The sequence below is a fragment of the Vidua chalybeata genome (genome assembly GCF_026979565.1).
Source record: "Vidua chalybeata isolate OUT-0048 chromosome 35 unlocalized genomic scaffold, bVidCha1 merged haplotype SUPER_35_unloc_3, whole genome shotgun sequence".
Lineage (NCBI taxonomy): Eukaryota > Metazoa > Chordata > Aves > Passeriformes > Viduidae > Vidua > Vidua chalybeata.
This window is the reverse complement of record NW_026530298.1, coordinates 53,684-68,777: the sequence shown is the minus strand read 5'-3', so window position 1 is coordinate 68,777 and position 15,094 is coordinate 53,684. Positions and strand designations below refer to the sequence as shown.

Below are 15,094 nucleotides of genomic sequence, written 5' to 3'. Positions count from 1 at the left end.
AAATAACCCAAATAATCCCTAAATAACCCAAAATAAATCCCAAATAATCCCTAAATAAACCCCAAATATCCCCAATTCCTCCCGTCCCCACCCCAAAACAGATTCTGGCCAATCAGAGCGCGCGGCGCTGATGACGCTGCAGTTGCCGGGCAGAAACTCAGCTCACTGGCCCCGCCCGGCGACTTTCAGCCATCAGCGCCCGGGGCGGCTCTGACTCATCAGTTGCCAGGCAGAGCCCAGAGTCTCTCACGGCGCTAGCCAATCAGCGACCGCGCGGGGGCCACATCCAGCCAATCAGAGCGTTTCTCGCTGATGACCCCTCAGTTGCCAGGGGCGGAATTTGGGGAGGGGGGAGGTGACCCTGGGGATGGGGAGGGGGCGTGAGGGGGAGCTGGGAGCGGACTGGTGGCACTGGTGGTGCTGGGAGCCCCCCCAGGCCGGGGGTGGGGACCCCAAGTTAAACCAAAGGGGGGTGGGGACCCCCAAACGGAGCAGGAGGGGCCTGGAACCCCCAAAATCAAACACGGCGGAGGGGATTTGGGGATTGGGGGAACGGTGGGGAAGGGGCGGGGGAGCGGGGAAAGAGGGGGGTGGGACCCCCAAACAGGATCGGGGCAACTTGAGGTGGCCACCTTTATAGGTGGATGGTAGCCAAAGGTAGCCAATGGTAGCCAGTGCTTTTTCCCAGTCTATGTGATCCCAGTTTGTGCAATCCCAGTCCAGTTTATCCCAGTTCAGTTTGTCCCAGTCCAGTTTGTCCCAGTCCAGTTTATCCCAGTCCAGTTTATCCCAGGCTGTACAATCCCAGCCCAATTTATCCCAGTCCAGTTTATCCCAATCTGTACAATCCCAGTCCAGTTTATCCCAGTCCAGTTTGCCCCAATCTGTACAAACCCAGTCCAGTTTATCCCAGACCAGTTTGTCCCAATCTGTACAATCCCAGCCCAGTTTATCTCAGTCCAGTTTATCCCAGTCCAGTTTATCCCAGGCTGTACAATCCCAGCCCAGTTTATCTCAGTCCAGTTTGTCCCAATCTGTACAAACCCAGTCCAGTTTATCCCAGACCAGTTTGTCCCAGTTTGTGCAAACCCAGTCCAGTTTATCTCAGTCCAGTTTGTCCCAGTCTAGTTTGTCCCAGTCTGTACAAACTCAGTCCAGGTTATCCCAATCCAGTTTATCCCAATCTGTACAAACCCCGTCCAGTTTATCTCAGTCCAGTTTATCCCAATCTGTACAATCCCAGTCCAGTTTATCCCAATCTGTGCAAATCCAGTCCAGTTTATCCCAGTCCAGTTTGTCCCAGTATTTATAAACCCAGTCCAGTTTATCCCAGTCCAGTTTGTCCCAGTATTTATAAACCCAGTCCAGTCTGTGCAAACCCAGTCCAGTTTATCCCAGTCCACTTTATCCCATTTTGTGCAAACCCAATCCAGTTTATCCCAGTCCAGTTTGTCCCAGTCTGTACAATCCCAGTCCAGTTTATCCCAGTCCAGTTTATCCCAGTCTGTACAATCCCACTCTGTTATTATTCTTTTATAATTTATCATTTTTTACTACTAATGATACATAAATATTATTCTTAATTATTATCTTCTTTATTTTTATGTTATATTTCTGCTGTCAATTAAATCTAAGCTTAATTAACAACAGAAATAAAACCGGTTTCTTTATAACAAAGTTACTTTAACACCACATGTATGAAATCAATTTTAATATTTGCAAAAAGGCAATATTATAATATTTATCTATAAAATGTACTTATATCACATATTTATAGTATATATATTATATATATTCCAAAATACATTATATATATGTTATATATTAAAAATATTTTATATAAAAACATTTACACATTTAAAATATACAATATATTTAATTTTTATATTTATATTTAAATAAATAACATATTCCGCTGGGAATCCAGTGGAAAAAGGCTGATCCTCTGGGAATCCAGTGGGATAAGAGCTGATCTTGTGGGATTCCATTGGAAAAGGGTGATCCTCTGGGAATCCAGTGGGAAAAGAGCTGATCCAGTGGGAATCCAGTGGGAAATGGGTGATCCTCTGGGAATCCAGTGGGGAATGGGCTGATCCTCTGGGAATCCAGTGGGAAAAGGGCTGATCCAGAGGGAATCCAGTGGGAAATGGGTGATCCTTTGGGAATCCAGTGGGAAAAGGGCAATCCTTTGGGAATCCAGTGGGAAATGGGTGATCCTGTGGGAATCCAGTGGGGAAATGGTGATCCTCTGGGAATCCAGTGGGAAAAGGGCTGATCCTGCAGTAATCCAGTGGGAAATGAGTGATCCTCTGGGAATCCATTGGAAAAGGGCTGATCCTGCAGTAATCCAGTGGGAAATGGGTGATCCAGTGGGAATCCAGTGGAAAAAGGGCGATCCTCTGGGAATCCAGTGGGAAATGGGTGATCCTGTGGGAATCCAGTGGGAAATGGCTGATCCTCTGAGAATCCAGTGGGAAAAGGGTGATCCTCTGGGAATCCATTGGAAAAGGGCTGATCCTGCAGTAATCCAGTGGGAAATGGGTGATCCTCTGGGAATCCACTGGGAAATGGGTGATCCTGCGGTAATCCAGTGGGAAATGGGTGATCCTCTGGGAATCCACTGGGAAATGGGTGATCCAGTGGGAATCCAGTGGGAAATGGGTGATCCTCTGGGAATCCAGTGGGGAATGGGCTGATCCTCTGAGAATCCAGTGGGAAAAGGGTGATCCTCTGGGAATCCATTGGAAAAGGGCTGATCCTGCAGTAATCCAGTGGGAAATGGGTGATCCTCTGGGAATCCACTGGGAAATGGGTGATCCTGTGGGAATCCAGTGGGAAAAGGGTGATCCTGTGGGAATCCAGTGGGAAAAGGGCGATCCTCTGGGAATCCAGTGGGAAAAGGGTTGATCCTGCGGGAATCCAGTGGGAAAAGGCTGCTTGTGTTTTTCCAACCCTCAGATTCCATCCAGGCAGGAATGTTTGGCTCCTCCCCCTGGGCGGAGCATCTCCCAGTGGGATGATGTCATTTTATCAGCCACACTCAGTGACACTCGCTGGCCCATTAACAGAAGAGAATTAATAATTAATGGCCCATTAACGGAAGAGAATTAATAATTAATGGCCCATTAACAGAAGATAAATAATAATTAATAGCCCATTAACAGGAGATATCTCCAGGAGGGAGGACTGGCTGTGGAAGAGATAAAGAAAACTGCCCAATGAACAGGAGATACCTGCCCCTCCTCTGACAGATGGCAAATAGAACACACACTGATCTTGCAATCCAGGGCGTGTCCTCACTGGCTGCCCCATTCTCCAGAGTTCATGGTGGCCAGGGAGGGTGCAGCTGCCGCTGCCGGGGTCAAACGAGACTCGTCTTGGTTCTAGAAAGCTCCAGAATCCATTCCTCACCCACAAAAGACAGGGCCGTGGGGTTTGTACAGGGTATCCCAGGGGTGGAGTTAGGGTTTGGGGCAAGGGAGGAGTTATCAGCAACACAAGAAGGGTGAGATCAAACTCCTGCCGCTTAGCAACAGGGGCACTCCGCACAGAACGTGTCCCCAAAATCCTAAATTCCCCCTCAAACACCTGCGAAATGGCGGGCTTTCAGATACTTTGGATGAATTTCATTCATTTAACCCCGTTTTGGCTGATTTTGGGGGATGAAGAGGAAGCAGAGGAAAATTAAGTGAAAACCAAAAGGAAAACGAGGTGTGTTCCCAACATGGATGACAAGGAATGTGGGATCACCAGGGATGTGCCCAACATGTCTCCTCCTGTGGATGAGCCGGTGGAAGACAAGATGGGCGTTGTGCCTGAACGCCTGCACGCAGCTGGGGTAGCTCCTGCTGGCCTTGATCCGCCTTTGTCCCTCCTCTTCCTCTTCCTTTCCCTTCTCCTCTTCCAATCCCCCTCCTCCTCCGCACTAAACCCACCTCCTTCTCCTCTTCCATCCCTTCCCTCCTTCCTCCTCCTCCCCAGGAGCAGCGACTCCCTCGGTGCCCCGTTCCCGCAGCCCTCGCAGCCCGCGGCAGGAGCGGGGATGGAGCCGGGACAGGTCGGGATGGGCTGGGATCATACTGGGAGAGACTGGAATCCTGCAGGGAGTGAGAGGAACTCACCAGGCTCATACTGGGAGCGACCGGGCTCATACTGGGAGCAGCCACTGCCAGCCCCGGGACCCTCCAAAAACACCTCACGGGGACCCCCGATGTCCCCCGAGGGCCATCTCCGGCTCAGCTTTGGAGCCCTTTGAGCTCCAAACATCCCCCCCAAAAAACCCCAAACCCGGCACCCCCGGCATATTTGGGCCGAGCTCCCCCTCCCCGGGCACCTGCGGGATGGGGGGCGATGCTCCCGGGGCTGCGGCAACTTCAGGCAGCGCCAGGGCCCCGCGATTCCTTCTCTGCTCTTCTCCGGCTGCTCCTCGCTGCCGCTGCGCCTCTTCCTCCCTCCCTCCTCCTCCTCCTCCGTTCCCGAAATCCGAACCGTGAGGGGAAAGGGGGCGAGGAAAGGGCGGGAACCGTGAGGGGAAAGGGGCGGGGCCAGGCCAAGGGCGGGAACGGTGAGGGGAAAGGGGCGGGGCCAGGCCAAGGGCGGGAACTGTGAGGGGAAAGGGGCGGGGCCAGAACAAGGGCGGGAACTGTGAGGGGAAAGGGGCGGGGCCAGACCAAGGGCGGGAACCGTGAGGGGAAAGGGGCGGGGCCAGCACAAGGGCGGGAACTGTGAGGGGACGCTCTGTGAGGCGGCGCTCTGCAAACAGAACTGCCACGGATTGAAAATGAACGGCCAAGAAATCAGTGGGTCTGAAAGTTTTATTTGCTATCAAATACATCCCAGCCACGCAGCCCCACACAGTCCCCATGCCACCGCTCCAAACTGGGATCCCACTTCTCCCAACCTCCTCCCAACCCCATCTCACTCTGGAGGCTCTGGATTCGACTGAGTTTGGCGTGGGATTGAGTTTGTTTGTGGTGGGAACAAGCAATGTGAGGTGGGATTGTGCTTTTATGGGTCAAAATGCAGTTGTTGTCAGTGGGATGTGAGTGGTTTTGTTGTGAAAGATCGATCCCAATTGCTTTTGGAGTGCAGAGAGATGGAGAAGAGAGAAAAATTAAGGTCAACACAAAATGAGAAGCAGCCAGGGGTGTTCCCAACATGGATCACGGGGAATGTGGGTCACCAGGGCTGTGCCCAAAGGGGGTCCTCCAGGGAGGGATGGAGTTTAGCTCTTCTCACACTCGGGTCACTCGCAGGGCTTCCCTTACCGGTGCCTCCGTTGGTGTTGGGTCAAGGTACAGCGCCGTGAGAAGCTCTTCCCACACTGGGGACACTCGTAGGGCCTCTCCCCGGTGTGGATGCGCCGGTGCGTGATGAGGTGGGAGTTCTGCCTGAATCCCTTCCCGCAGTCGGGGCAGCAGAAGGGCCTCTCCCCAGTGTGAACCAGAAAGTGCCGGAGGAGAGTGAAGCCGGTCTTAAACCCCTTCCCACACTTGGAACACTCGTAGGGCCTTTCCCCAGTGTGGGTCACCTGGTGCTGGATCAGGTGGGATCTCTGGCTGAAGCTCTTCCCACACTCCCCACACTCGTAGGGCCTTTCCCCAGTGTGGGTCACCTGGTGCTGGATCAGGTGGGATCTCTGGCTGAAGCTCTTCCCACACTCCGCACACTCGTAGGGCCTCTCCCCAGTGTGGGTCACCTGGTGCTGGATCAGGCTGGATCTCTGCATGAAGCTCTTCCCACACTCCCCACACTCGTGGCGCCTCTCCCCTGTGTGGGTCCTCTTGTGGTTGATCAGGGTGGAGTGGCAATTGAAGCTCTTCCTACACTGGGGACACTTGTGGGGCCTCTCCGCAGTGTGGATGCGCCGGTGCCTGATGAGGTGGGTGTTCCTCCTGAATCCCTTCCCACAGTCGGGGCAGCAGAAGGGCCTCTCCTCCGTGTGAACCAGAAAGTGTGTGAGGAGAATGGAGCTGGTCTGAAACCTCTTCCCACACTTGGAACACTCGTAGGGCCTCTCCCCAGTGTGGATCACCTGGTGCTGGATCAGGTAGGAGATCTGGCCAAAGCTCTTCCCACACTCCCCACACTCGTGGGGCCTCCCCGCAGTGTGGGTCTTCTTGTGCCTGATTAGGGTGGAGTGCCAATTGAAGCTCTTCCCACACTGGGGACACTCGTGGGTCCTCTCCCCGGTGTGGATGCGCCGGTGGTTGATAAGATGGGAGTTCTGCCTGAATCCCTTCCCGCAGTCGGGGCAGCAGAAGGGCCTCTCCTCCGTGTGAACCTGATAGTGCTTGAGGAGATCGGAGCTGGTCTGAAACCTCTTCCCACACTCGGAACACTCGTAGGGCCTCTCCCCGGTGTGGGTCCTCTGGTGCCTGATCAGGCTGGATCTGTGGCTGAAGCTCTTCCCACACTCCCCACACTCATAGGGCCGTTCCCCAGTGTGGGTCCTCTGGTGACTGACCAGGTTTGCCTTGTTCCTGAACCCCTTCCCGCAGTCGGGGCAGCAGAAGGGTCTCTCCTCTGTGTGACTCCGATAGTGCGTGAGGAGATGGGAGCTGGTCTGAAACCTCTTCCCACACTTGGAACACTCGTAGGGCCTCTCCCCGGTGTGGGTCCTCTGGTGCCTGATCAGCTCAGAGCTCCGGCTGAAGCTCTTCCCACACTCCTCACACTCATGGGGCCGTTCCCCAGTGTGGATCCTCTGGTGCCTGACCAGGTTGGCGCTCCGGCTGAAGCTCTTCCCACACTCCCCACACTCATAGGGCCTCACCCCAGTGTGGGTCCTCTGGTGCCTGATCAGCTCGGAGCTCCGGCTGAAGCTCTTGCCACACTCCAAGCACTTGTGGGACTTCTCCCTGTCATGGAGCTGCTCATGGACCACCAGCTCCGAGCTCTGGCTCCATCTCCGGCCCTCTCCCCGGCGCAGGGTGGGTGTTTCCTCCTCAGATCCCCGCGATCTGCATTTGCTGCCGCTCCTCGTGCGGCATCTCCGGTGCTTTTCCTCCCCGCTGGGTTCCTGTGCCGTGGAGCCGCTCAAAACGGCCTCTTCCACCAGGTTCTGCCGCGGGGATTTGTCCTCCCTGCTCTCCATCCTCAGCTCCTGCTCTGCGGGAGGAAGGACAAGGAGAGGGTCTTCCTCTTCCTCGCAGCCTCCCAGGGGCTGGGAATGGGGAATCCTGGTTTGGGGAAAACAAGGGATGAGCACGTTGACTTTGAAGGTCCCTCTGCCCGAGTCCATCTCTAGAAGTCCCTGGCCACCTGGGCTCCATAAAAACCTCCCAAACACCAAGATTCAGCCCTGAAAAAGCCTCCCAGGAGTTCCCCGTCCCTGCTCCCTCCCCCTTGCTGTTCGGGCTTCCCCCCTGTCCCAGCTGCTGGGGGTCACGCTTGGATTGGGGCTCCCCCTTCTCCTCGCTGCCCGCCCTCCCCAGGCTGCCGGGAGTCCCAGCAATGCCAAAAGCTCCCCCCTCTTGGCTCTCCCCATTTAGGGCTGCCGGGGCTTTTTGGGCTCCCGGGCTCCCTTCTCCCCTTCTTCTCTGCTTTGGGCTGCAGCGGCTCCAAGGAGTCCCCCCTGCCCCTCTCCAGGCTCTTGAGGGTCCCGCCCATGGCGGCGCTCCCCCCTCTCTGGGCTCCCCACTTTGGGCTCCTGGGGGACACAGGGCTCTGCTCCTCCAGGCTGCCTCTGCCGGCAGCTGCCACCGGCACCCCCCAATGTCCCCCCACGGGGCCTTTTCCGCTCAGCTTTGCACTTCTTCATTCTCCAAACATCCCCCCACAAAACCCAACCCAGGCACCCCCCGGGATATCTGGGCCCAGCTCCCCCTCCCCGCTCACCTGCGGGATGGGGGGCGATGATCCCACACGTGGGGGCTGCGGATTCAGGGAGGGCTCCACCGCGGGCTCCCTTCTGCTGGCCTTCATCCGCCTTTGTCCCTCCTCTTCCTCTTCCCGCCGCTCCTCCTCTTCCAATCCCCCTCCTCCTCCTCCCTAATCCCCCCTCCCTCTCCTCCTTCATCCCTTCCCTCCCTCCTCCTCCTCCCCAGGAGCAGCGACTCCCTCGGTGCCCCGTTCCCGCAGCCCTCGCAGCCCGCGGCAGGAGCGGGGATGGAGCCGGGACAGGTCGGGATGGGCTGGGATCATACTGGGAGAGACTGGAATCCTGCAGGGAGTGAGAGGAACTCACCAGGCTCATACTGGGAGTGACCGGGCTCATACTGGGAGCAGCCACTGCCAGCCCCGGGACACTCCAAAAACACCTCCCGGGGACCCCCGATGTCCCCCCGAGGGCCATCTCCGGCTCAGCTTTGGAGCCCTTTGAGCTCCAAACATCCCCCCCAAAACACCCCAAACCCGGCACCCCCGGCATATTTGGGCCGAGCTCCCCCTCCCCGGGCACCTGCGGGATGGGGGGCGATGCTCCCGGGGCTGCGGCGACTTCAGGCAGCGCCAGGGCCCCGCGATTCCTTCTCTGCTCTTCTCCGGCTGCTCCTCGCTGCCGCTGCGCCTCTTCCTCCCTCCCTCCTCCTCCTGCCCCGTTCCCGAAGGCCGAACCGTGAGGGGAAAGGGGGCGAGGAAAGGGCGGGAACCGTGAGGGGAAAGGGGCGGGCCAGGCCAAGGGCGGGAACTGTGAGGGGAAAGGGGCGGGGCCAGGCCAAGGCCGGGAACTGTGAGGGGACGCTCTGTGAGGCGGCGCTCTGCAAACAGAACTGCCACGGATTGAAAATGAACGGCCAAGAAATCAGTGGGTCTGAAAGTTTTATTTGCTATCAAATACATCCCAGCCACGCAGCCCCACACAGTCCCCATGCCACCGCTCCAAACTGGGATCCCACTTCTCCCAACCTCCTCCCAACCCCATCTCACTCTGGAGGCTCTGGATTCGACTGAGTTTGGCGTGGGATTGAGTTTGTTTGAGGTGGGAACAAGCAATGTGAGGTGGGATTGTGCTTTTATGGCTTAAAATTCAGTTGTTGTCAGTGGGATGTGAGTGGTTTTGTTGTGAAAGATCGATCCCAATTGCTTTTGGAATGCAGAGAGATTGAGAAGAGAGGAAAATCAAGGTCAACACAAAAGGAGAAACAGCCAAGTGTGTTCCCAACGTGGATCACGGGCAATGTGGGTCACCAGGGCTGTGCCCAAAGGGGGTCCTCCAGTAGGGGATTGGGTTTAGCTCTTCTCACACTCGGGGCACTCGCAGGGCTTCCCTTACCGGTGCCTCCGTTGGTGTTGGGTGAAGGTAGAGCGATCTGAGAAGCTCTTCCCACACTGGGGACACTCGTAGGGCCTCTCCCCGGTGTGGATGCGCCGGTGCCTGATGAGGTTGGAGTTGTGCCTGAATCCCTTCCCGCAGTCGGGGCAGCAGAAGGGCCTCTCCCCAGTGTGAACCAGAAAGTGCGTGAGGAGATGGGAGCTGATGTGAAACCTCTTCCCACACCTGGAACACTCGTAGGGCCTCTCCCCAGTGTGGGTCACCTGGTGCTGGATCAGGTGGGAGCTCTGGCTGAAGCTCTTCCCACACTCCCCACACTCGTGGGGCCTCTCCCCAGTGTGGGTCCTCTTGTGGTTGATCAGGGTGGAGTGGCACTTGAAGCTCATCCCACATTCCCCACACTCGTAGGGCCTCTCCCCGGTGTGGATGCGCCGGTGGGTGATGAGGTGGGAGTTCTGCCTGAATCCCTTCCCGCAGTCGGGGCAGCAGAAGGGCCTCTCCTCTGTGTGAACAAGAAAGTGCGTGACGAGATGGGCGCTGGTCTGAAACCTCTTCCCACACTTGGAACACTCGTAGGGCCTCTCCCCAGTGTGGGTCATGTTGTGCCGGACCAGGTGGGCGCTGCGGCTGAAGCTCTTCCCACATTCTGAGCACTTGTGGGGCTTCTCCCCATCCTGGAGCTGCTCAGGGACCACCAGCTCCGAGCTCTGGCTCCATCTCCGGCCGCCTCCCCGGCCCAGGGTGGGTCTTTCCTCCTCAGATCCCCGCGATCTGCGTTTGCAGCCCCTCCTTGTGCGGGGCTTTTCCTCCCCGTTGGGTTCCTGTGCTGTGGAGCCGCTCAAAACGGCCTCTTCCACCAGGTTCTGCCGCGGGGATTTGTCCTCCCTGCTCTCCATCCTCAGCTCCTGCTCTGCGGGAGGAAGGACAAGGAGAGGATCTTCCTCTTCCTCGCAGCCTCCCAGGGGCTGGGAATGGGAAATCCTGGTTTGGGGAAAACAAGGAATGAGCACGTTGACTTTGAAGGTCCCTCTGCCCAAGTCCATCTCTAGAAGTCCCCGGCCCCCTGGGCTCCATAAAAACCTCCCAAACACCAAGATTCAGCCCTGAAAAAGCCTCCCAGGAGTTCCCCGTCCCTGCTCCCTCCCATTTGCTGTTCGGGCTTCCCCCCTGTCCCAGCTGCTGGGGGTCACGCTTGGATTGGGGGTCCCCCTTCTCCTCGCTGCCCGCCCTCCCCAGGCTGCCGGGAGTCCCAGCAATGCCAAAAGCTCCCCCCTCTTGGCTCTCCCCATTTAGGGCTGCCGGGGCTTTTTGGGCTCCCGGGCTCCCTTCTCCCCTTCTTCTCTGCTTTGGGCTGCAGCGGCTCCAAGGAGTCCCCCCTGCCCCTCTCCAGGCTCTTGAGGGTCCCGCCCATGGCGGCGCTCCCCCCTCTCTGGGCTCCCCACTTTGGGCTCCTGGGGGACACAGGGCTCTGCTCCTCCAGGCTGCCTCTGCCGGCAGCCGCCACCGGCACCCCCAATGTCCCCCCACGGGGCCTTTTCCGCTCAGCTTTGCACTTCTTCATTCTCCAAACATCCCCCCACAAAAACCCAACCCAGGCACCCCCCGGGATATCTGGGCCCAGCTCCCCCTCCCCGCTCACCTGCGGGATGGGGGGCGATGATCCCACACGTGGGGGCTGCGGATTCAGGGAGGGCTCCACCGCGGGCTCCCTTCTGCTGTCCTTGATCCGCCTTTGTCCCTCCTCTTCCTCTTCCCGCCGCTCCTCCTCTTCCTCCTCCTCCCCCTCGCTAACCCCCCCTTCTTCTACTCTTCCGCCCCTCCTCCTCCTCCCTAAGCCCACCTCCTCCTCCTTCATCCCTCCTCCTCCTCTTCGCTAACCCCACTTCCTTCTTCTTCTCCTCCTCCATCCCTCGTCGCACAAACCCCCGCATCTCCTCCGGCCCCCCCCAAAGCCTCCCGGGACTCCCCAAAACCCCCCCAGGACCTCCTCAAATCCCCCCATGGCTCCTCCAACCCCCCCCCCTCCCAGGACTCCCCAAATGCCCTCATGACACCCCAACGCCCCCCCCCCCGCTTGATGGCCCAGACCTTCCCAGGGCTCCCCAAAATCCCCCAGGCCGGTTTTGGGGTGCAGCGGGTGCTTTATTACATTTGTACAACGGCGGCGCTGGGGCCCCCCCGGCTCTCTATGGCTTGTGCTGGGGGGAAGAGGGGGGCCGGGACCCCAAATTTTGGGTTTTGGGCGGGCTAGGACCCCAAACTCGCATCTTGGGTAGGGGGCAGGACCCCAAAATCAGATTTTGGGGGAGCCAGGACCCCATAATTAGGGTTTTGGGGGAGCCAGGATCCCAAGATTGAGATTTGAGGGGGGCAGGACCCCAAAACCGAGGTTTTGGCGGGGCTGGGACCCTCAAATTAGAGTTTGGGGAGGCCTGGACCCCAAAATCGGGGCTCGGGACTCCAAACCCAGGGCTCGTGATCGGGGTGGGACCCCAAAATGTGGGGTTTTTTTGGGGGGCCAGGACCCCAAAGTGAGGGTTCGCGGGGGTCACTTCCGCCGGGGCCGGTCGGTGTCGCGCCGGGGGAGCCCCTCGTCGGTGGAGGAGGTGGTGAGGAGGCCTTGTTGCCACCGGGCCAGCTCGGCGTGTTCCTGAGCGCTGGCGGCCAGCGCCCGCAGCCAGCCCTGCATGTCCTCCTAGAGGTCAGAAACGGGGTCAGGCACCCCGAAAATGGGGTTATAAACCTCAAAAATGGGGTTGGGGACACCAAAAAATGGGGTGAGGGACCCCAAAAATGTGGTTAGGGACACCACAAGTGGAGCTACGGGCACCAAAAATGGGGTTAGGGAGAATGAAAACGGGGTCAGACACCCCAAAAATGGGGTTATAAACCTCAAAAATGGGGTTAGGGACACCAAAAATGGGGTTAGGGACACCAAAAATGGGGTTAGGGACAACAAAAATGGGGTTAGGGACACTAAAAGTGGCATTAGGGACACCAAAAATGGGGTTAGGGAGAATGAAAATGGGGTCAGACACCCCAAAAATGGGGTTATAAACCTCAAAAATGGGGTTAGGGACACCAAAAATGGGGTTAGGGACACCAAAAATGGGGTGAGGGACAACAAAAATGTGGTTAGGGACACCACAAGTGGAGCTAGGGGCACCAAAAATGGGGTTAGGGACAGCAAAATGGCCTTAGGGACACCAAAAATGGGGTTAGGGACAACGAAAATGGGGTCAGACACCCCAAAAATGGGGTTAGGGGCAACAAAAATGGGGTTGGGGACAACGAAAATGGGGTCAGACACCCCAAAATTTGGGTTATAAACCTCAAAAATGGGGTTAGGGGCCCCAAAAATGGGGTTAGGGACACCAAAAGTGGCGTTAGGGACACCAAAAATGGGGTTAGGGACAACAAAAATGGGGTTAGGGACAACGAAAATGGGGTCAGACACCCCAAAAATGTGGTTAGGGGCAACAAAAATGGGGTTAGGGACAACGAAAATGGCGTCAGACACCCCAAAATTTGGGTTATAAACCTCAAAAATGGGGTTAGGGGCCCCAAAAATGGGGTTAGGGACACCAAAAGTGGCGTTAGGGACACCAAAAATGGGGTTAGGGACAACAAAAATGGGGTTAGGGACAACGAAAATGGGGTTAGGGACCCATCACAATCAACATGAGATCAGAACCACCAAAATCACCATGAGACCCCCCCAAAACCACCATCAGACACCCCAAAATCACCATCAGAGCCCCCCAAAACCGCCACCCAACCCAACCCCCAAATCACCAACCCAAACCCACCGTCAGGCACACCAGAACCCAAGTGAGACCCAAAAGTACCATCAGACACCCCAAAACCACCACGAGGCCCCCAAAACCCTACGAAGAACTCACAAAACCCTACAAAGACCCCCTCCCCAAAACCTCCATCAGACACCCTCAACCCCACGAAGAACCCACAAAACCACCATGAGATCCCCCAAAACCACCATCAGACTCCCCCAAAACCCACCATGAAACCCCCTGAACCCCCTTGAGATCCCCCAAAACCCTACAAAGACCTCCCAAAGCCGCACCTCGTCCTTGGCCTGCAGCAGGAACTCGCTCCCATCGCCGGTCCTACAAGACAGGGACGTTGTCACCGTGTCCCCGTGGACTTTGGGGCGTCAGAGCCACCAAAGCCAGCAGGAGATCCCAAAAACGGTGTCATTCACCCCAAAAGGAGCTTCAGAACCACCAAAATCAAGAGGAGATCCCAAAAACGACATCAGAGACCCCAAAAGTGGCATCAAACCCCCACAAATCACCAGGAGACCCCAAAAGGAGCTTCAGAACCACCAAAATCAAGAGGAGATCCCAAAAAACGACATCAGAGACCCCAAAAGTGGCATCAAACCCCCACAAATCAACAGGAGACCCCAAAAGGAGCTTCAGAACCACCAAAATCAAGAGGAGATCCCAAAAAACGACATCAGAGACCCCAAAAGTGGCATCAAACCCCCACAAATCAACAGGAGACCCCAAAAGGAGCTTCAGAACCACCAAAATCAAGAGGAGATCCCAAAAACGACATCAGAGACCCCAAAAGTGGCATCAAACCCCCACAAATCACCAGGAGACCCCAAAAGGAGCTTCAGAACCACCAAAATCAAGAGGAGATCCCAAAAAACGACATCAGAGACCCCAAAAGTGACGTCAGAGACCCCAAAAATCACATCAAGAGACCCTAAAAGTGCTATCGGAGCCAGCAACGTCAACAGGAGACCCCAAAAACGACATCAGAGACCCCAAAAGTGCCATCGGACGCCCCAAAACCGACCAACCCCAAAACTCACTTGAGCTTGAAGACGTTCTTCTTCTTCTTGTAGTCGTTGGCCACCTCGCTGGCGGCGCGGTGCAGGCTCAGCAGGGGCTCCCCGCCGTGGGTGGCCCCGGCCGCGGGGCCTTTGGCGTCCTTGTAGAAGCCCAGGTCGCCCTTGGCCAGGACGCAGTAGAGGTTCACCCAAGACCTGCTCGTGGTGGGCCGTGGGGTGACCACCAGGTTTTGGGGAAAACCGAGTTTTGGTGGGCCCCCAAATGTTGGTGGTTTGGTTGATGAACGTTCCTATCTTTGGTGAATTCCCAAATTTTGGTCAATCTCCTTCGCTGGGGAGCCCCAACTTGTGGTGGACACCCAAATTTTTGGTGGGTCCTCTCCATGGATGGACACCAAACCCTTGGAGAAACCCCAACCCTTGGTGGACCCCTTCATTGATGGACCCTCCAACCGGTGGTGAATCCCCAAATTTTGGGGAATTCCAAGTCTTGGTGAACCCCCAAATCCTGGTGGATCCCCTCCACTGATGGATCCCAGCCCTTGGTGAATCCCCAACCACTGGTGAAACCTCAACCCTTGGGGAACCCTCTTCATGGATGAACCCAACCCAACCCTTGGAGAACTCGCTCCACTGATGTCCCCCTAACACTTGGTGAAGCTCCATCCTTTGGAGAACCCCAACCCTTGGAGAAGCCCCAACTCTTGATGAAACCCTTCCATTGATGAACCCCAACCCTTGGAGAAGCCCCAACTCTTGAGGAACCCCTTCCATTGATGAACCCCAACCCTTGGAGAACCCCTTCCACTGATGAACCCCAACCCTTGGAGAACCCCTTCCACTGATGAACCCCAACCCTTGGAGAACCCTCAACTCTTGATGAACCCCTTCCATTGATGAACCCCAACCCTTGGAGAACCCCCAACTCTTGATGAACCCCAGCACTTGGAGAACTCCCAACTCTTGATGAACCCCTTCCACTGATGAACCCCAACCCTTGGAGAACCCTCAACTCTTGAGGAACCCCTTCCATTGATGAACCCCAACCCTTGGAGAAC

General features: G+C 56.6%; 1 protein-coding gene and 1 pseudogene across 1 annotated transcript in view; both read right to left on the bottom strand.

Moving 5' to 3' along the window:
- Nucleotides 1-4,714: 4,714 nt before the first annotated feature.
- LOC128782688 (zinc finger protein 850-like) lies at nucleotides 4,715-10,956 on the bottom strand (annotated as a pseudogene).
- Nucleotides 10,957-11,335: 379 nt separating this feature from the next.
- LOC128782687 (spectrin beta chain, non-erythrocytic 4-like) overlaps nucleotides 11,336-15,094 on the bottom strand; it is a 37,053-nt gene continuing 33,294 nt past the window's right edge. Inside the window, 3 exon segments of the mRNA XM_053933145.1 lie at nucleotides 11,336-11,909; nucleotides 13,299-13,341; nucleotides 14,058-14,231. Coding sequence (XP_053789120.1) covers nucleotides 11,763-11,909; nucleotides 13,299-13,341; nucleotides 14,058-14,231 — 364 coding nt within the window. The 3' untranslated portion in view covers nucleotides 11,336-11,762.